The sequence below is a fragment of the Anser brachyrhynchus genome (assembly GCF_964034855.1).
Source record: "Anser brachyrhynchus genome assembly, chromosome: 2".
Taxonomy (NCBI): Eukaryota; Metazoa; Chordata; class Aves; order Anseriformes; family Anatidae; genus Anser; species Anser brachyrhynchus.
Window position 1 is genome coordinate 84,858,541 of NC_137695.1, and position 22,001 is coordinate 84,880,541.

General features: G+C 40.8%; 1 protein-coding gene across 12 annotated transcripts in view; it reads left to right on the forward strand.

Moving 5' to 3' along the window:
- Positions 1-22,001, forward strand: part of CTNND2 (catenin delta 2) — a 645,658-nt gene that overhangs the window by 341,488 nt on the left and 282,169 nt on the right. For 7 of the 12 annotated variants that reach the window (XM_080578781.1, XM_080578775.1, XM_080578773.1 and 4 more), the window contains one exon: positions 20,480-20,652. In XM_080578781.1, the coding sequence (XP_080434907.1) occupies positions 20,480-20,652 (173 nt within the window). Of the gene's footprint in view, positions 1-19,456; positions 19,532-20,479; positions 20,653-22,001 lie in introns of all 12 variants that reach the window. The other 5 variants (XM_080578780.1, XM_080578782.1, XM_080578774.1 and 2 more) reach the window with 1 other exon arrangement.

The window sequence follows — 22,001 nt, forward strand, 5'->3', positions numbered from 1 at the left end:
AGGAGTATCACCAAAAGATAAGACTCAAATAGGAATGTAGATAGGAAGGAGAATAAGGAATGTGGGCAAATGGAAAACAGTGATGGAGAAGAGGAGCAATAGAGATGGACTGTGTGGGGAACAAGCAGGAGAGGAACTGAGATTTGTTAAAGCAGGAGGACAGAGTTGGAAGCTGAATTTGCTTGGTTGGATGGTTTGTTCATGGGATCAGGAGATAGGTGCAAAGAGAGTGAACAACAGGGTGATGAGAATGACATTCAAGAAATAAAATGCTGATAGAATCATGGACAGGACAATAGTTGTCCCTAAGAAATACAGACTGGGAGAGAACAGGCAGATGCATGTGCTCACAGGGGAGCAGGCTTCCCCACAGAGCTGTAAGCTTGATGCTCTTCATTGTTAGGAAATATCTGTGAAGCTTTTGTCAGTGTCCAATATTCCTCTGTTTAGGCCTCCCTCATAATGAAACTACATTGCTATTTGCCATTTATGGTTGTAATTAAGAATCATATATATATGCCAAAGCCAACAGTCGCAGCTCTGCTAATCACTCATAAATGCAATTAGGATGTCATATGCTGGAGTTTCTTTTTGGTTGGGTGGTCTTTTTTCAATTTAAAATAAAACGTCATGGACACATCAGACAGTTAAAATGTTACTGTGTTTGCAAAGTTAAAAGTAACAAAGTCAAGGATGTCTGTACAACATAATTTGTCTTTCTTGTGACTGCATTACACAACAGTTATTATCACGTCCTGTTTTGAACATTATCTGTCCATGCCTCATTTACTCCCAAAGATAAGGTTCAGACTGCACAGCATACTGAAGGGGGATTCCATCTTGAGCACTTCTAACTTTTCTAAGCAATGAGTAGAAAGTATTTGCTAAATGAAAACAAAAATCTCATATTTGGCAGTTCAACTTCTCACTTAAAATTGACTTTTATCTCTTTTGCATCCCAAAGTTCTGATGTCATAGCTGTGAAATCATTCACATTATCTTTTCCTGATACCTAGTTTTATTCATTAGTGGATTGTTCACAGGTGTGTTGAGAACAAACATAACTAACTAACCTATGGAAGCAGTGTCTCAAACATATGAATAGTGGTATAAAGGGAAATTTAAAACTTACTCTGAAGTGTCTCACAGTATTTGTATTTCATAGGCATTTTTTGTCTTAATTCCTTCAGTCTCCAAATAGGAAGTGAGAAAAATGTCTCACTTTACAGGTAGAGAAAGCATTGTTTGTGATGCATTTGAACTAAATGTTGAGTGTCACAGAGTAGTCCACCAGGGCTCTGTTTTTTTCTCTGTGTTGGACAATCTTCAATGAAGGCCTGAGGTCATGCTGTGGAGAATGAGGCTACTGCACAACAAACACTGAATATGTTTGCACTGTGTGTACTGTCCATAAGGCAAGGAGGGAGGGGAGAAGCAGTGGTTCATAAAAGGCACCTTGGTCTGGCATCTCCTAACTTCAGAGGTCTTGAACTTGCAATTTTACTTAATTTTACTTCTGCATTTTGAATGCATAACTGTATTTTACATCACTAGGCTGACTCTGAGGAAGCATTTCTAGCCGGCCATGGCAGTTCTAGACTAGTTGAGGCAGATTTTTAAAATATTCATAAGAAAGCTTGCCCAGAGATGTGACCACAGCTTCTTTTTCTGAACTGTGCGCATCCAGTGTAACAAGCTAATCTATGAGTAGCTCTACCTTTGTAGAGGATTAGTGTGTCTGTAGTCTGAATCTTTATGATTCAGTTTTACGCACTCTGAGTTTCTCAGAATTATTTATAAAAAGTGGTCACACAGCAGGCACAGGCAGTTGTTATAATTCTCCAAATCCCAAATATCACGCCTACTATTCCTTTACTAGCAAATAAAAGCTGTGGACATAGGCTAACAAGACACATCACATGAAAGTGGCTTACACAGGAGGTCTGTATATAGCTAGTGGTGCTTGCTAATTATCTTTGCTGAATGTGAATCAGCAAATAGACACATGTACAGGTACCGCTACATAAAACTTTTATTAATATGGGCCAAAACAAGCAGAGCGATTAATGATTAATTTTTTGAAGTAATTAGTGTCAGACAAAGACACACAGATTCATACCTGCTGTATTCTCTCAAGTTTTCTGTGGTTGTCTGTGCCTGGCACAAGGCTGTATGCATCTGATGGGTGCTCCTGCACTGTGACCCATCTCTTTCTTTTGTCTCAACTCAGTATAAACTGGCTTCCCAGAAACATGTTTCTACTTAGAAACAAACGAACAAAAAGTAAGGAAAATTCCAGAATTGTGAAGAAGGCTGCAGCTGAGTTAAGACCTCAACCTGCATATCCTTGTCCAGCTTTCTGTACTGCACCAAATCCTTTGTCTTTGCATAGCTGTAGATCAGTCATCGCCGTATCACTCCCATTTACATCAAACAGGAGCTGACATGGTGTCAGACGGGAGTTCAGATCATCTTGAGTGCTTGTGGGGATGCCACCAGCAGAAGGCCAGCAGTCCACGCATACCCTCCGTCCCTGAGGGTGGCAGGTATGGGCTGCTGCTAATGGCAGTAGCCATCAGCTACTGCATGTCCCAGGGACCAGCCAGGTCCCTTGGTGTGCTGTTGTGACACTCAGTCCTTCTTCCTGGTTGTAAGTAGCTGTAACAGCCCGTGTGGCAGCCTGGAGCAGACAGCAGAGCTGTCTGTTCCTCTCTGAAACTATTCCTCAATCCACCGTTGTCCCTCTCTGGTTGGGCCCCAGAGTACTGCTTTTGCATGGATGAAGATAAATACCAGTCACTTTGAATAGGATCGGGGGAAAGACCAGAGGTGTGGAAGCCAAGTTTGGTCATACAGAAGACTCTGGGAATGGGTCACAGGAGAGGGACAGGAATCCACTGTAAGTCTAGGGACTGGAATCACTGGAGACAGAAACATGCGGAGGAGCAAAATTTAGATGGGCTGGGGAAGAGCATTCAGGAAAGAGCTAACACTTTAATGTTTCAGACAGACATAAGACACAGAAGCGTTGAGAGGTGACTGTAGGTCACGTTTTGTGACGTACATTTTGTGAGAACTGAGTATGCATTGTGGAGACCATTCATTAATATTTTAGATTAGAAAGCTTGGAAAAATGGAGGGTGAAGGAAACAAAAGGCACTTTTTTCCTCCCCATCACTGCCCCACTGTCTCAAATCGAACAACTACTAAAGGTTCATTCCTTTTACTACCTGTTCATTATGCCTCCATTTTTTTCCCCCTACCATTACATGTAAGAAGAATTGAAAAGCTGGAAAGGTTCAGAGAAGGAAGGCGAGTAAACACAGATATACAACTGTGGGCGAAGAAGGCTGATTGCTGGAGAACATTTTTCATTACGGCCTGATAAGGTCACAGTCTGGCCTGCAGATAGGTGGGAAAGGTCCTGATGAACTGTCTGAGGCACTGAGATGTCCATCCTCTGTGACACAGAGAAGCTGGAGGCCTCTGAGCGATCATTACGGACCAAATTGCCTTTTCCTGCCCATGTTTGAAATTTTGCATTTTAAAGATGGGTAGTGTGAGTAAGAGTGAGATCAACACGGAACGAGAGGAAAATTTTGGTCCTGTATTTTATACTATTCCTTCCCACTAGCTGCCCTTTGCCCCTGCCTCTGTGGTTCATTAGCATGCCCCATCATGGACTGCTTGATACTGGCGTAAAAATCGGTTCTGAAATAATTAGCTGAGGCAGATGGAGTCCTTACGGACCTGTACGGCTTGCAGCGATGAGGAGAGGCAATGGTTACTCGATCTGTCATGGCATTAGCAAAATGAGGGCTAGGCAGACTACTGAGATTATTGAGCAAATCCATTGGCACTTTCTTCCTAACTTAAACCACAGGCTCAAATGTCTCCTAATCCAAAAGTCTCTAATTTTAATTTAAGGTATCTATACTTTTATCTTTCCTGCTATTTCCTTTGCTTCGGCCTCCACAAAATGAACCTAAGACAGGTCTTAAAAGGATTATGGAGTAGATTTATGGAGCTTTTGGCGTTTAAGTTTCTAACTGAAATGGAATCATCTCACCAGTTATTTTTCACTTGCTTAATCACTTTATGTGGAAACCCTTCTTCTTTGCTCTCTAAATAGTTCCTACAGACTGCAGCTACAGAGTTTTTGTTGACATGAATCATAAAAATTCTTGGATCAGCATGACATGGCTGCAATTGTCTGATATTTTTAAAATGCTACATTCTGAACTTCAATTTATAAGTATTTGGTGTTAGAATTGCAGTTTTCCCCATCTGACTGCCAGTACTCCAGACAATTTTTTTTCACGGTTTCTGAATATATTTTTGTTTACATCTGTGACCCTATTGCCCTATGCTCAAGATTAATTGCAGACTGATAAGGGAATAAATACAGTGTAGATTAAATAACACTGTCTTCTTGGCTATCGCCATTTCAGAGTGCACTTGTTACATGTTAATAAAAATGCAGGCAGTTAAGGACATCTCAGCCCTTCCGGGGAAGAAAAACCATGGCTCACCACAGAGGACTTGGCCTCATGATATATGAACTCTTTTAGTCCCTTAAAACTATTTGCCCAAAATGCAGCCTGGATGGATAGTAGTACCATTTAGATGTCGCTTTTTTTTCCTCTGAAGAATGAAAGATGTTACATGAACAGATAATTTTTATCTCATGAAATTATATATAATTGTTGTATTAAACAGATGTGGTTTTCACTTAACTAAGCTGCCTAATTCTGAGGCTAAAAAGATGGGCTGAGCTCTTATTTTATTGTCTTAATTCATTTTTGTTTCAGCAATTTTTTACAATAACAGAGATCCTCCTTACTCAGTGCGAAAGCAGATGTCCCAGTTTGAAAGAGCACTCCTTGTTCAACCTTTATGATTTTCATCTTTTATCAGCTGCTTTATTCATAGATATTGAAAATGGATTGAAACAAAAAGGCTCTATTTACACAATGAATGTGTAAAAAGATGTGTGTTTATGTGTTTTCAATCCCATAGCTCTTGCTTTGTGAAGTTGCCACCTGTCAGATGGCTGACATGCTGAATGAGATGAAATTTGGCATCAGTGGACCTCACAATTTGTTGATAGATGAAGTTATTTCCATTTCATTATCTACTCTGAGTGCCAGGGTGATCCAGCTGAGTCATTCTTTGTGCACACAAAGGAGGTGTTCTCATGGGATCTCCTGATAAACATACACACTAATAAAATCATGTGCTCTTTGAGTATACTTCAGAAAAGAAAATCACCTTGGCAGTGTGCGTGCCCCTCTTTAATTTTAGAAATTGAATTTTTGGAGTAGCGGTGGCGTAAGTGTGCAACAAGGGTCACCTCACCTTTCCTCCTACTTCTCTTTCCTGTTGCATTAATGCAAACTGGGCAGTCATCTGACTCAACAGTTCTTAGCTGCAGATAAATCATGCCAAGTATGAGGCCTGAGGAAATTCTGATTTATTGATAAAACATCTGACAGTATTTTAATATATTCAGAGTAAATACTTACGGATGGACATTTTGGATGCCTCTCCTTATTCCATCCATCTCTTCTAATACAAACCTTTTCAATATATTGGCTTCAAAACTCTGGGGTTCCCAAGTCATCTTTGCCCAATTTTTAATGAAGTATAGCCTCTAAAAGGTGGACAAACACAAACGCCTTTTGTTAAAGGGTGGTCTCAGTTATTTGTGGCACGTTCTCACAGAGAAAGTTGTGCACAAATTGTGTAAACTGTGAATAAAGTCCTGTCTTTTGGAGCAGTTCTTAAATAATTAGATTTCTGAGTAACAGGGATAAGATGTTGCTTCCTTTATCCTTATCCACCTTCCCTTTCTGTCCCTAGTCGCCCTAAATATGAGCATAAAATAATCATCCTGTCGTTTAACATTGTAATAGCCACTGGCCAGCAGTGAAACCAATGCCTACAACACTGAGCCCTGGTCCCGGTGGCAGTCCTCAGGGGGAGCCTCAGGGGGAGCTTAACGTCGTTACAGAAGCGCTGACCATGTAAAGTTGCTGTGTATTCATTGCTAAACCCTGTTAAGACGTGAGGATCTGATATTACGGAGCAAGCCCTAGTGCTGACCCAAGAGCCAGCTTTTACATCTCAGAATCAATGTTTACAGCCTGCGCTGCCTTTGGAAATGCTCTGTCAGCACCAAGCATCTTTAGCTCGGACTTCATTTTTTTATCCTCTGTCAGAGGCTGAGTTCAAAGGTGTTGAGAGTAGCTCCGGATGAAAAGATGCAGTTCAAACACCGTCATTACATATTCTATACCTTCCTTTGGTCACCTTTGCTTCTTATCACTGGTATCAGCACGCTAAGATTTGGGTAAAACAAGCATGTCTTCGCTGCTAGCATACTGCATCCAATTAAATTCATGCCAGTCTTCTCACTTCAAGAGTGTGAATTACTTCTTTTTTTTTTTCCTTTTCCTTAATGGTCACTTCCCTTTTGCAGGCAGGAGAAGGCCACTGCAAAGAGTCAGGCTTAGGAGCAGAGCCACATCAGGGGCTCTCACCACCAGCAATCCTGACAGCCTTTGGTATCTGTTTCATCAGCTGTGGTCTGCCATGGCTTTCAGGCAGTGGGGTGTTACGGATTGTAACTCGGGTCCAGCTATCTCACACTGCTGAGATCCTCAGCCTGTCTTCAAGCTCACATGCGATTGTTTTCCAGCAGGAGGCCTGGGGAAGGCTAAAGGAGCCAGCAGCATTCAGGGAAGCTGTTTCTCCTTTTGCTTGTTCCTCAGGGCTAGCACAGGGGTTGCCGCGGGCACCCTCCTGTGCGTGACACCAGCTGCCTAAGTTTTTCTGCAGACATTTTATAGACCAGTAGGGTGCCCGGGTGGATTTGCATGCTTCTCAGGGAGAGAGCGCTAGAAGGCACTGGCAGAACTCTCCAAGACGTGACAGTCCAGTATGTTCCTGTCCTGTTGGATCTAAATGCTGACTCCATTTTAATGTCTCTGTCTAGCCTTCTCCTTTCCTGTGCTCTCTCATCCTTTGCTATCCCATCTTTCCATAAGCTACCCATTCCTGTCTTACCAAACCTGTATGCCCATTACTTCCCTTCTTGCTTCAGTTTCACCTTCTTTTCCAGTTCCTTTATCTTTCTTTTCACAAATCATGAAATAAAACCTCAGTGCCCTGTCCCCAAAACAGATGCTTACTCACCCTCAGAGAAAAAAAAAAAATCAAAACATACTTTCTGTATAAAAGTGGCCTTGTAATCCTCACTTTTTACATGTTTATCTAACTTCAGGCTAATCCGCATTGCTCATTGATGTGTCATCTTGCAAGTCCAAAGGTAATACTATGACAACATTACAACAAAGTCATTTGTAATTTCCCTCCACTTCAGTACAGCAACCTATCGTCTGATTTCCTGTTTCAATGCAGTCACGTAGAACGTGTCACTTAGGGTTCCCTTATCTTAAGTTGTGCCTACATGATGAAATGGACTTTTTATGCATCAATCCCATACTGATGGAATATTACTTCATATTACTTCACGTCTGAGCTTGCTTGTCCTGAGATGAGTGTGACTTGGGTACGTGGTGTCATTTCATGCTGTGTAAGTGACTTACAACCCTTGCCTAAATAAAACAACCCTTTAAAATCTAGCTTTATTGCTGTGCTTCAAAATGTGAAAGTTGAATTAACACAGGAGTAATAACAGCTGGTAAAGTATATATAGAGGGGGAGAATGGAAAGGTGAGAGCACTGAAACCAGGAAAGCAGGAGCAATTAGTAGTAGCTTCAGAGATGGAAAGGAGGTAATGATCACCTTGTAATGATTAGCCTGTGGCAAATTCAAATCCTGCACAAGTAACCAGGTGTTCCCTCATCCACTGCAGGAAGCAGTTACTGAAACTCATTAGAAAGTGACAGTGACTTATGGTAGCATCTGTAGAAGCAGAACGTAGAAAGATTTTTGGCATCTGAACTGGCAGCACGGAAGTACATCAGTAAATATTTTGTCTGTAGCATGGGCCAGGAAACAAGTGCACCCACATCCTCATGACAGACTGATAAAGCACTCACCCTACTCGTGCCGTAGTGGTATGCCAGCGCTCGCGCTCTCAGCACAGTTAGAAGTGCCAAGAGCTGCACAGCTCTGTGAACTACCCACGCCAGCTCGTGAGCACGAAACCGGTCTGTAGATACGGCTGTGCAAAAGAGGTAATTGGCTTGTTGGCCTGTGCGAAACGTGTGTGGAGCAGATCATCTTGGCAGGTGTGGTTTTGGCCTTAATGTCTTTTGTGTTACGTGGAGTTGACAGAGCTCTCAGTGAAGTAGGATTCCTGTGACTTGTATGATAACACAGAGTAAGGAGTCACCTCCGTTTTTTTCCATTCTGGAGTTAGAAATGGAGAAATGCATTTTGTGAGTACAACATGGCAGCACAGGGTGGTGCATATTCATGGACACTTAATGGAAAGAAGAAGCAAAAAATAAAGCAAGAGAATCTTGGGTGCACAAGGAGTTTGCTGCAACTATTTATCTGCAAAGAACAACTTGCAAACTGCTGCTTGTGCTGGAGATGTTGCATAGGTGAAATATGGGTGTCTGGTTATATTTTCATAAAACCTCCACCCAAATGCACAGAGAAGTTTTAGGTGGTGTTTGTCTTCAACCCATGTAGATTGGGGCATACCTTCTGTTTTATGGCTTGGGTTTTCTGGCATATGAAAAAAATTCTCATAAAATTTTGACCTTGTTGAGTTACTTGTTAGTAAGCTGACTTCTGAGGCAGTGTTAAATACATTCTGAGCTGGTTCACCTCAAATAGCCATTTTCATTTGTGGACAGAAAAGATTCAAAATTTAAGCCTATGAAAGGTCAGGGAAAAAAAAAAAGAGTTCTACTTTGCACATCAGAGGAAACCTATTCTGTGCTAGTAGTAAAGTTCAGAGAACAAAGTAATAGATGTAATGATACCTTTTGGTATCAGATCCAGATATCTGTGAACAGTTGTATATGCTTTGTAGCCAGAAGCTGCCACGTTTGTTTTTGGTTTTCTTAACAGCATAGGCTAAGTCTATCGGAAGAGATTTGTCTAATTTTTTGATTTCTGATAATGCACTCAGCTTTCATATGAGTCATGCTTGTGTGATGTCTGTAACCATCTGATTTTATTTCCTAGAAATAAAAAGGGAACACTTCCGTTCAATACTATCAATAGCAGCCTTAGGCTGTGCTGGGCAGAGAGGGTGATTAGGAACACTCAAAATTGACAGTTGGTCTTTTAAGGTATAAAATGCTTCCAAAAATTAAGGTTTAATCATACAAAAGATGTTCTTAATTTACTTGGCTTTTTTTTCCTGTAAACCAAGCACACACTCCATTTTAAAAGTGTATATTTCTTGCAAAATGGGAGATAGGTTGACAATGAAAACATAGATTTTACAAATTGCAATTAATTATGCCAAAATTCAGTGTTTCCCAAATGGAAGTATGAGACTTCCTTCCTAGTCAGAGATTGCTGTCTGCGTAGCTGCACACTGTGAATCTTCCTGCATGCAAGTTTCTTCTTGTGGTCACCTTCAGAAACATATCTAATCCTGTCCCAAAAGCCCAGTTTGGGTACTGTTCTACTGTTGTTCCATAGTCTGGTCTTTTAATAGACAGGAAACTTCTGTTACACGGAATACTGTGTGACTTCTGCCACTCCTAGTATTGCATACCACCTGTAGAGTTTCACAGAAGTAACATCACCATCAGCAAATCAGGTTATTTGTGGAAAGAAGAGGTTTATACTCCTGGTGTAATTCACATCATGTCTACCTTAGCCCACTGACAAGGTTTTGTAGGCAGAGGCTCCTCATAAAGGTGTAACATGTGCCAGCAGAAATTTTCCTGCCAAAAAACTGTCTTTCTGTCCTTCTGTCATACGAGGAGCGGCTGAGGGAGCTGGGGTTGTTCAGCCTGGAGAAGAGGAGGCTCAGGGGAGACCTCATCGCTCTCTATAGGTACCTTAAAGGAGGCTGTAGAGAGGTGGGGGTTGGTCTATTCTCCCACGTGCCTGGTGACAGGATGAGGGGGAATGGGCTAAAGTTGTGCCAGGGGAGGTTTAGGTTGGATGTTAGGAAGAACTTCTTTACTGAAAGGGTTGTTAGGCATTGGAATGGGCTGCCCAGGGAGGTGGTTGAGTCACCATCCCTGGAGGTCTTTAAAAGACGTTTAGATGTAGCCCTTAGTGATATGGTTTAGTGGAGGACTTCTTAGTGTTAGGACAGAGGTTGGACTAGATGATCTTGGAGGTCTCTTCCAACCTAGACGATTCTGTGATTCTGTGAAAAGAGCTCCCGATCAACCTTACACATCCCTAGACAGAAGGCTAGAGGAAATTACTTTTCCTCTTTGTGTCCTCTGTAAATGCAATTGAGCTGTTATCCTTGCTGCCCATCTTTCACCCAGGCTCTTTCTATCCATTGCTCCTATAAAGCCCATCATCCTAATGGCTAATGATAAATTATGGCTTTCAGATAATATCTGATTTCAATATGTGGAGAGTTTAGCAAACTATTTCATAAAATATGATTAATCTTCCATGAAAGAAGTTGCTTAATCCTGAGGTCATTTAAAAATTTGCAGTAGTAGCTTATCCTTGTTTTTAATCTAAATTTCAGACAATTTTTTTTTCTATAAAAGTCAAAGACAAGGGGAACTTCTTTATCCTGAGTTTAAATATGTTTAAACCTATTATTGCTTGTTCCTTATCTTTAGGTCTTGATCTCTAACATCTCCAATAATTTCTTTCATTCAAAACAGAACTCCCAATTTTTTCTTACTATTAAACTTTACCAAGTATTGCTTATGAAAGAATATTCATCTGTCTTGCATTTCGTACAAACATCTGGAGTAATGCCATGTCTGGATGGATATAGAAAGTAAAACATAATGCTCTATCTGAGTAAATAACACTGAGCTTATTATTTCAGGGTTGCTTTAGGCTTTGCTATGTTGCCTTGTTCTATGAGTCTGGGATTTCATATTTGCCACATATGCTTCCTAACTTTCAAACAACTTTTATTTTATCTCACTAGAAATTCTATTACATTCATAATGTACCACCTACAAATTTTTGTTATCCATGAAGAAATTCTTCCTCTTTATACACTTCCTCACTCAGTTCAGCTATTTCTGGTTTTCTTCTTGTCCCTCCCAGGTGCACAGTTAGTGAATTTAACCACCGGGCAGTATGGGTTTGCAGTAACATGCTGGAGTCCTGATAGTCGGTGCTAGTGCTTGTTATCCAGCAGCCTTGATTGCAGACCTGCTCCTGAGAGTCATTGACAGAGGAATTTCTAAATGGCTTTCTCACTTCAGGTCTTAACAGTTTCCCACTACTTCTTGTGGATGTTTGTGGTGCTTTGCTGTCCCACACAGCAGTGATTTATTATTTCAAATCCTAACCAAAGCCTTCTGTTTTTCTGTTACAATAATACCCGAGTTTTTATCGGCATAAGCATATGATAACTAGAATGCAATGAAACCGTTTTCTGTTCCCAGTTCACCTACTCTTGAAATAAAGTGATCTTTGTCTTTTATTTTAGCAGCAATCAGGTTAGAAAGAGAGTTAGAAGGGATATCCTTGTATTGTTCCCTCACATAATGGTATCAGCCTAGTTTTTACATCTTTTCTCCAGATACATATCATTTATAGGTTCTTGGATGAAAATGAGCTTAGGCTACATATCTGAACACATTCCACCAAATTCTATTTTCCTGTACCTAAAAATGTGTTCTGTAACAACACTACAACCCTTTTCTGTATCTGTAGGTAGAACATAGCATTCCTAGTATTGGTAGAGCATGATATTGCATATAAATTACTTTCCATTTCTGTAAAACAAGTTCATTTTCAGTGTACTTGTTTGAGAATGCTGCCTCTCATCTAAGGAGATATGCTTGTTTCATAACAAGGGAGCTACTTTAATATAAAGTTTATTACTTATTCCTTCAGTTTAGGTATGTGTATGCTTTTTTCCCCCCTTTTTTCAGCTTTGTGCATTACTAGATCATGGAATACCTGTGTTATGTTGCAACTGTGACATTCTTTATTGTAAAATAGAGGTTCTGACATCTGTAATATTTAGTATGTCCTAGAATATAGATCTTGAAATATTTTCCTAGTACTGTCCTTTATTTGAACGGAAAGTGGGGAGAATGCCTGCTGTTATCATTATATCACAGCTACTTGTTATCTTCTGTCTGAGATGTGACTAACAGTTAGCTTTAAAGTCCTTCTTTTCCTACAGAATGTTTGACCTGTCGTAGCTGACTGGACTTGTCTTCATCAATACATTTAATTTTTTCCTCCTTATTTTTTCTCATGGCATTTTATGCATAGTAAGCCCCTGACTCAAGCCCATGTTGATGGCTGAGCTATATTATCTTCTTCAGATTTTTATAATTTCTTGTGGTCTAATTTTTCCTTTTTCTGTCTGTAATAAAGAAAACATCTTCTTTTTATGATACCGCAAAGGTCTCCCTTCTAGTTCCCATGGCTTTCCCCACAACTGACCACTGCCTCTGCTGCTTCCATCTACACTCGTTGCAACTTCCACAGAGACTAGGAAATAGGGAAGAGAGGAGAGAAGTCTGCACTTAGGTAGCAAGGTGGCTGTTCCTTGCCATCCTGAGCAGTCCCCTACAGGGTTTCCCTCACCTTCCCTCCACTCAATTCCTCAGCTTTCCAGCGCTGTCCAAAATCATCTCAGCAACAGAGAGTTTCTTCAAAGAATGTTTCAGATGATCTCGAAAATAAGGCATGCTGAAGTGGAGGGTTTTAAAACAAACGGTCTTTGCTCTTCTGTTTTTGAGGGAAAATTTACTCCTGGTCCTAGCCTGATTCTGGGAGCAAGACTTGGAAAATAGGAGACACCAATGAGATGACAAAGAATTTAGTATCACTGGAAACGGGTCTGTCTACCTTGTCTTTAACTATCATCCCCTCTACGCTACCATCAAATATTGTGGAAACACCTTTTCAGATTACCGTCAAGGGCTCTCCCTGTTTTTGTTGTCCTTTCAGTCTAGTTTCAGGATTTTCCATCTTCCCAGCTAAAGCTGAGCAGTCAGAAACTGAACGCCCACTCTACAGATACCTGACCTGATTATTTAATTTACTGAATTTGTTTTAATCATACATCTCTTTGCAAAACTGGGCAACAAATACAACCAGGCATTCGGAGTGGTTAGCAACTACTCTGCATGACTATACACACTTAAACAAAGAAAAGTAGGTTGTAGGGTCGGAATCAATATTTCACACTGAAACTAAATGACCTAAGAGGAAGAAGGAACAGTAAACAATGACTTTTGGTATTTGAAATCCTTAATTAGGCCTATATGAACACTTAGAAGATGATTCCTCTAGCTGGAATGTGAGGCACCTCAACCTATTAACTCTGTAAATGAATGTTTAAAGGACATTAAAGGAGTTTCGCTAGTGCTTTGTTTCAACTCTTACCCAAATGAGCAAAGCAGGTTGAAGAATGTGTGAAGTGATTAATTACACTAATTAAAAACACTTTATTTACACTTACTCTATAATTTATCATTACTACTTCTGTCAGTTGATCGAAGGTGAGTGAAGTGTTGTTTATAATTGGTATGCGAGCTAATTAAATGTTCGTTCTAGCATGCTTTGGTCTATTTCCTTTGTCAATTAGAACTGGCATTGCAATAGATGATTGACCAAATGGAAATGTATAACACAATAATTGTGCTCCAGTTTACTACTTAATTGGAGAGGAATTGTGCCTCAGTAATCCAACTGGGTTTAAATCTTAAGCAGAGAAAACATCCTGCTCTTTCCACTCGCATGATATTTTCACTGGAAACTTCACATGGAAAACCAAGTAACGAGCATGTAATTAGCTCATGGAGGCTGACTAGGTGTAGTTTCTGTAGTTTGTAGTACAATTATTTTAGCCAATTCAGAAGTAATTATTGCATACATTTAGTTTACTGAATTAATCATGCCCTTATCTTTAATAAATATAGTACTGTATGTAACTTGTCATTATATGGTAATTATTTCATCATTTAACAGCTAACAGATAATGTGTTATTGAATACTTATTACACGATACCTTTTGTTCTGTAATACAAAATATTAGTTCTGTTTAATAATTCTTTTTTTTTTTCCTATCGAAGATTGACCATACAATAGCTATATTGCATGAACTAAAAATATATTGACTTGTCATGTACGGTGAAGCTCCAATTTCTAAGAATTTCCTATGTGATGTATTCCATGAGATACTGCAGTCTACTTACTAGGAAATGAGTAATTTTTCAGATGACTGACTGGCAGACAGTAGGGGTAGGCTGTCATTAATGCCACCACAGGGAATAATTTCTTTGGTTTCTTTTTGTGAGTTCCTCCTTCACAATAATCCCACATTCTAAATCTGGCTATTTAGTTTTGTGAACCAGCAACACTACAAGATAAGGTTAAAAAAATATATAATAATTAAGTTATCTTAGATTATAATAAAGTTAATCCACAGACTCCTACTATCTTACCTGGCTGTCCTGTAAATAAAAATACATCAGTACCAATACTGATCGTACCTAATTCTTATCAGATTTTACATCACATATTTGTTTCTAAATCCTCGCTCAGTATATACTAATATTGCAAATAGCAAAATTTAATAGGCTGTTTTTCTTCCCTCCACCTCTAATCACTGTAAAGGTAGTGCACCAGCCTCTCAGCACTTCATGTCTTCTCAGCACTTACGAAAGTTAACTGCTAGAAATGCTTAACTTCTGACACAGTTAAGCTCCTTGGACTCCAAATTCCTAGTGGGTTTCTTACATGAGATACTCTTTTGCTTACGACCACTATGGGATATGATCTGGAAATCACTGCTACTGCATATTCACCAGACAGGGACCTTCTGAAAGAAGGGAAGAGAACACGTCATGACTCACCAGCTCTGATTCCCATTTGTAATTATTTTTTCCATTGTCTTAGAATTCACTGGTAGAGCCAGAACAGTACCTGCCAGTACCGAGAAGTATCTTATTATTCTGCTGTTCTGAAACAATTCTGTCTGTATGCAAACACTCACTGTACAAGAATAACTTATTTTAAAAAGAAATCAAAATGGAAATTTTGGTTCTTGCTCTTTTTTTTTTGTTATGTGGTTGGCTTGGATTTTTTTTTCATTCTGAACGTTGGAAGAAGGAAGAAGAGGTGGTCTGAAGAAAGCAGAAAGGGCAGGCACAAGATTTGATTTCCAAAGAAAATATTGCACTTAAAAATAAAAGGACAAATGTTTTCATATTTTTTTTTCTTTTTTTTTCCCTACTTTTGACACAGACTTAGATGATTATAATCAGGACTGTTTGTGTGACTTTGATTTCCTGTAACCAACTGTTACTATGATTTCATTGAATTAATAATAATCTTATCATTTAAGACCGTTCACTTCCTTGCTTTGGTTTTTAAATAGCTATGCTTCACCAGATTGCAGCATTGCACATTGTGTTATCATCCAGAAAGAAGTACAATGGCTTGAGGTGAAATCCTGCCATGCACCACCTTATCCTCTACAGGTAAAGGGCTCAGTAACAGCCCCAGCTGTGCCTGGTGAGGCTAATTCTGCAGTCCCACACTTCTGCAAGCTCTGTGACCAACCCTTGCCAGAAGCTGCGAGGTGCTGCACAGCTTCTCCTTCATCAGTGGTTTGTGATGGAGTCTATTAATCAGCAGCTTATATATATAGCCATAAACACCACACTTAATGCCATAAATCAGCTTGTTCACTATAGTGCCAGACTCTGCTTATTTTCTGGAGTGTGTCCAGAGACGGGCTACGAAGCTGGTGAAGGGTCTGGAACACAAGTCCTATAAGGAGCAGCTGAGGGAACTGGGGTTGCTTTGTCTGAAGAAGAGGAGGCTCAGGGGAGACCTCATTGCTCTCTATAACTGCCTGAAAGGAAGGTGTGGGGAGCTGGGGGTCGGCCTCTTCTCACAGTGATAGGACTAGAGGGAATGGCCTCAAGTTGTGCCAGGGGAGGTTTAGGTTAGAAATTAGGAGAAAGAGTAATCAGGCATTGGAACGGGTTGCCCAGGGAAGTGGTGGCATCACCGTCCCTGGGGGTGTTCAAGGAAAGGTTGGATTTGGTGCTTAGGGACATGGTTTAGTGGGTGATATTGGTGGTAGGGGGATGGTTGGACCAGATGATCTTGGAGGTCTTTTCCAACCTTAATGATTCTGTGATTCTCAAATACAGTGTGGCAGAAAGGCAAGTGTAGGCCTTGGTGCTGCTGTCCTTAGTGGTGGGACTCAAAGTAGGCCAGAGTCTACTGGGATCTGCACCCCTTCCCTGTTGATCTTAAAGTAAGCGTTCCAGGTACTAGCAGGTACTCTGAAACTCTTAAACTATTAAGTTTTTTAAAGGAGAAAAAATAATAACCTATAACACAACTGACTTTAAAAGCAGTGGGTAATACAAGCTAATGAAAAGGGCTTCCAAAGAAACTTATCCCCTTCCCTCACTCTCTGAATGGGTGACTCTTTTCATCTAACCCTGCCATGCCTTCTAGCACCTGGGTTTCCAGGCCGTGAAGGAAACTCCCATTTGCCTTCTCTGATTCCTGGAGAAGTCCTCTGCTCTCCTTCACCCCTGAGGTTTCCCTGTGGGTTGGCTCCCTGCTGTAGGAATGTCCTTCATCCTCTTCTGTTCTCTTCTTGCCTGGCCTTCTCTGTGCTCCAGAAGCTTTCCCCAGCTAAAGTGCATTTTAGTTTCCCAAGCAAGGTGCACACCCAAGAGTTCCTCACCAAGCCCCAGGTTACAGCAGCCGTGGTGAGGAAGGCAGGCAGCCTGGCCACTGTTCTGCAAGAGGTGAAGAGTGTATTTTCTGCAGAACATGTCCACCAAACTGAAAAGAAGTAGAGGGTTAATTACTGAACCCTGCTCCATCTTTAGAAGTTGGTCCACAGTGGTGCCTTCTGCGGTGTGATGGCTCTGACTTAGTACAAATGTGAGAGGAAATTCAGGAAACTATTTTAGTGATGATAATAGAGGAGGAAAGCGACATCCATTGAATCAGTGCAAGTTTGGTACTACGCACCATGAATAACCCACCACTAATATTCTCCCACAAGAAGAATAGGTGTTTGATTTAATGGTGAAAAAATGTATGGGAAAACAGGTAGTTATGTCCTCCCAAACAGCAACAACACAAAATGTAGTGCAAATATTTAAAGCAATATTATAAATACTCAATATCTGCTAAACTGAACCTTACGAAGCTGGAACTGTTTGTTTTCAAGAATATTTTAAATTGAAGATTGATATTTAATTATGTAGCATTAAGGTAACAAATGAGATTGAATTATTCCAATAGCTAACTGCTGATTTAGAGTACCTGACTGAAAATAAAGAATTTACAGTTGCTTTAATGCTTCCAAAAACAAATGGAAAATAATTGCATACACAATTTCTTGTACTAACACAATGGAGTTGAAATTGTTGCCAGGTAGAAAGAGTAGTTTCCTGTAAAGAGCCATCAGTAAGCCTTACCATTTATTTCTGTGTACAGCAGTACACAAACAAACCACTTTCTTCTCTTATGTGTGAGCTGCAGGCTCTTCAGAGGGTTTGTTTGTGCCTTCAAATTGAAATCTCAAGAATCCTGATGGGAGATGTGATCCATCTTTTCCCTATCAACAAGATGGGACTGCTTGTAGTCACTAAATCCTAAAAAAGGAACTTGTGTTTTTTCAAGATCACTCTGATCTTAAATGTGCCTTGCAGTCTCTATGCTTGTTTTACACTTAGTTATTTGCAGGTGAGCAGACACAATTTTGTTCTACTTTGGGTTGAGAATTGACAGTATGTTTGAAATTTAAATATCTGTCTATTTCTCTTAAATTACTTCGTAATTACTTTACTCAAATGCATGTAGGTTATAATAGTTCATTACTGCTTGTTAAGGTACAAAATAAAAACTTCTATCTAATATTTAGTGAGTTCACAGCCATGTGCTTCAAACTTTCTTTTTTTTCTTTTTTTTTTCTTTTTTTTTCCCCAGTTTGGATATATTTCTTAAAGTGCATTGAAGCATTTAGGCTAAATGGTGCAGGGAGCCCATGTATGTGATCCTAGCTGGCTACGTACATCCCCTAGTGAGCAATAATAATATGAAAAGAACGCTTAAAAGCCAGATGCAATGAAGATTTAAACATACTGAGTTCATAACATGTGATAGTTTAATCATTATTTAAGCTTTAGAAATGTCATAGCATAATTACTTTAAGAATGAGTTGAAACACTTTCATGTGCAAAAATTTCTTTCTTGCTTCAACTTTTTTCCACTCCTGGGAAAGTTATGCTTTTGTGAATTTTGTGGACTTAATCATGTCGGTTGATTGTAGGCAAATTTTCAGTGAAAATTCAAAATCTGAAAGGTTAAAAGGTTAATATAACATCTAAAATATATATTTTAAAACTATGCCTATATTTTATGATCTTTAAAGAAAACTATGAAAATATTTTTTTTTTAATTAAAGAACAAAATTTGCAACAAAAACAGTTAAATGGGAAATGCTTATTAAGGGTTATCTGCAGAGTCGGGGAATAGAAAGCTACCATATATTGGCTTTTTAAGCATCCATGCAGGATTAATTCAACTCTCCTGTGCATGTGATATTAATACCCTCTCAACGCACATGAAGCCCTGCCTCCTTCTGTGCTTGTAAGGAAAATACAAGGCCCAGAACTTATTTTCTAAATTTGTCCTAGATCTGGAATATTCTGATGAATGAGATTGATTTGGCAATTGATAAACTGTCGGTATGTAAAATAGTGTCATAATCACTGTCTGCACTCAGATGCGAGCGCTTCCACTATTACGCAGCCTACTGCATTTTTATTTTTTTTTTTTTGTAATATGAGCCATTCAGGTTGGATTTGGGAAAATGTCAGTTATAATGAGTCTGCCATTTCTGAGAAACAAGCTGGGGAAAAAATATTTTCCATGTTAATTCTGGGGAGAAGGGGGGTTGTTTGCACATTTTTAAATGGAAATCTTTGTAATCATCTTCTTAGCAAAGACTTGCAGAACACAAAATTTGGCATTTGTATTAGAGATGTATTGGGAATTATTTCTGGTAAAATTCATTGAAATTTGACTGTCGTAAGTCTCTTTAAAATTTTTCCATGTGTGCTATCAGAGCTAAACCAACATTATCATTTCACATACCTTAAGGTTTGTGTCACCTGCTGTGCTCTCGTGAGCTTGTTTGTGCTAACCAGCACGTGAAGGTATTGTCGCCGTGGAGCCACTGAATATGCTGTGCGTTGTAGCTGCTGGGGTGAAGCTAGACTGCCTTGTAACACGTGCAATGCCCAAGGCATAACCCTCGTCTTTTCTCTCCTCTTCTCTTTCGCTTGCTGGGCCCAGACACCACGGAAGAGTCAGCTAGTTCCTTGAAAACTAGGAGAGACTGCGATCAGAGATGGCATAGGGGAGGATTAGGTGGGTATTCTTTAGCGCAGCTCTTTGTGCATGGGGACAGGAGGAGGTCACTGTCAGCAGCGGTCCCGGGAGGTCCCGTCTCAAGCCACGCGGACAGCGCGGTGCAGCCAGAGCCTTCCCCTGCCCCACACACGCTCTCACAACCCAAATCAGGAAATCTGCTGGGTGGATGTGATCAGCTCCACCACTCACAAACGAACCTAATGAATATGAGAACATGTTCGAGTTTTGCAGAGCAGCTAACTGACTGTTGAAGGTGTCACTGTTCATATTCCCGACGCTGCATGTACCTCTCGGTTTGGCAGCCCCAATCTGAGCTCTCTGCCTGCGCCGTGTTCTCCTACTGTGTGCTACTGTGATGGGAAAGATAAGATAGGCTGACAAAATAGTCATCAAAAATTCACCGAGATCAGGGTGAGCTCTACATGATGAGAGGAGCTATTAATATTTTAAATGCTGCCATCCATCCCTACAGGCACCAAAGTATTGCATCACCGTGTGTACACTGCAGAGGAGCAGCAGTCAATAGATCCGATGTGCTGGGGCCTGGGGAAGGACAAATTAGCATTTCCCATACTGACCGACTGGGTGTAATTAAGTGAAATAAACAGGCTTATCTGGGGGAAAAAAAAAAAAAAAAAAAACACTCATAAAGTATTCTGAGCTGAAAACCAGGGCTTCTTTATCAAATCGTTTGGTTGGCTTTATTTAGGCTTGGAATTTCTTTCCCAGACGGTTTGTTTCTTTTGAAGAAAGAGACGTGCTTTGTAACTTGAACGGCATAACGCTGCTGATTGAGGGGTAAAGAGACACTTTAATTTCCGTGACTTTTATTACTGCAAAGCCAAAACGTGGCACGCGTTTGACGCCTCCGAGGGCCGCCCGGTGCACAGCGCCTGCGTGCTCTTTCCCTGAGACTTGCTGACGGCTCCATCCCTCTCCCCGCAGGGCCCAGCCTCCTCTCCCAGAGCGCTCTCCAGCTCAACACCAAGCCCGAGGGCTCCTTCCAGTACTCGGCCAGCTACCACAGCAACCAGACCCTCGCCTTGGGCGAGACGGCAGCCGCCCCGCTCCCGGCCCGCAGCGCCCAGGCCAGAGGTGCCATCCAGAGCTACAGCCAGGTAGGTTTCCTAAAGCTGCCCTGCGCTCTCCCACCTGAAATCGTGCTGGGGAGCGGCGAGGAAGGAGAGCTGCTCAGTGCTCACCAGCTCTCCGGTGCTTGCCTTTTTGTCTTGCTCGAGGCATCGTGCAGCGGGGTTGAATTACCGCCTTGATTTCTGTAAATCTGAAGCGGTTTGGCTTGCATGGTAGTAAAATAATCCCGATGAGAAAGATTTACACGCCGGTTTTACTTTCTTGCTTGCGTATTTGGTGATTGAATGTTTAGCCATGTAAGTTTGAAAATTTGTGCTGCTGTGCTGCTGGGGAGTCCCAGCTAAGGACTAGGACCTTGCCGCGTTGGTGTCAGGTCATTTCAGAAAGCACTTAGGTGCCAGAGAACAAAAACAAAGTCAAAGTGACACTAGATGCAAAATCTGCTTGGGATGCCAAGCAGAGCCAGGTGCTGTTGCCCACACCTACCTGTAAGAATCACTTTTTGCTTTTTTTTCGCCATTCTTTAAGTCAAACAACTTACCAGAGAGCCACATGTACATTTCAAACTTTTTGAAATTCGTTTCAGATACTCATGAAAACTTTCTCGGTCTCTCTTCCTGTCTGAATGATTGCCTCCATTTCTGACACATAACCCCCTCACCTTTTGTGCTTTCCAGCACGACGTCAAAGCCTCTCACTGGGAAGTTAAGCTTCAGTTTAGACCAAAATTTCTCAAAGTATTTATGCTTCTGTACGTAAACAAAGTCTGACTGGGTTTCACAGGTCAGTTCAGGTTATTATCTCTTTTTAGAACTTAACTGCCACGGTAAAGCAGACCATCTCAGTGTGACACTAGGACACGTTATCATTCAGGATTCTCTAGAAGTGAGCTGCATTTGAATTTCAAAGCCTTAAATTGCTAAGAGATTTCAAGTATTAGTCATCGCACAGCTTGTGGGATACCAAGAGGCATACAATATTGCATTCACCCAATTTGCTCAGAAAAAAAAAAATCCTCTAAGACTGAGAAACGAACTAAAACACGGTTAAATTTCATTTCAGATTGGATATGTATTTTTTTTTCTTCTGTCAAGGGTTTAAAATGAGCCCGTGCAGTGGCCAGGTCTCAGGGTTTTCCTGTGTTTACCAAAGAGGCCTTCCCTGATGCTCGTGGCGACTGGAGCCAGCAGGAGAGCAGGACTCCAGAAGGTGGAGGCTGTAATACCCAGCTGTAGCCTGCGCAGATGTCATCGGGAGTTGTGCTTTGTGGAAAGCATCGTAGCCAAGGGTTAGCCTGAAAGGGTGGGATGCATTCGTCAAGGAGTCTAGAGAAAGGAGTGAGCCAACGGGTAAGGAACAGGTTATAAGAGCAACA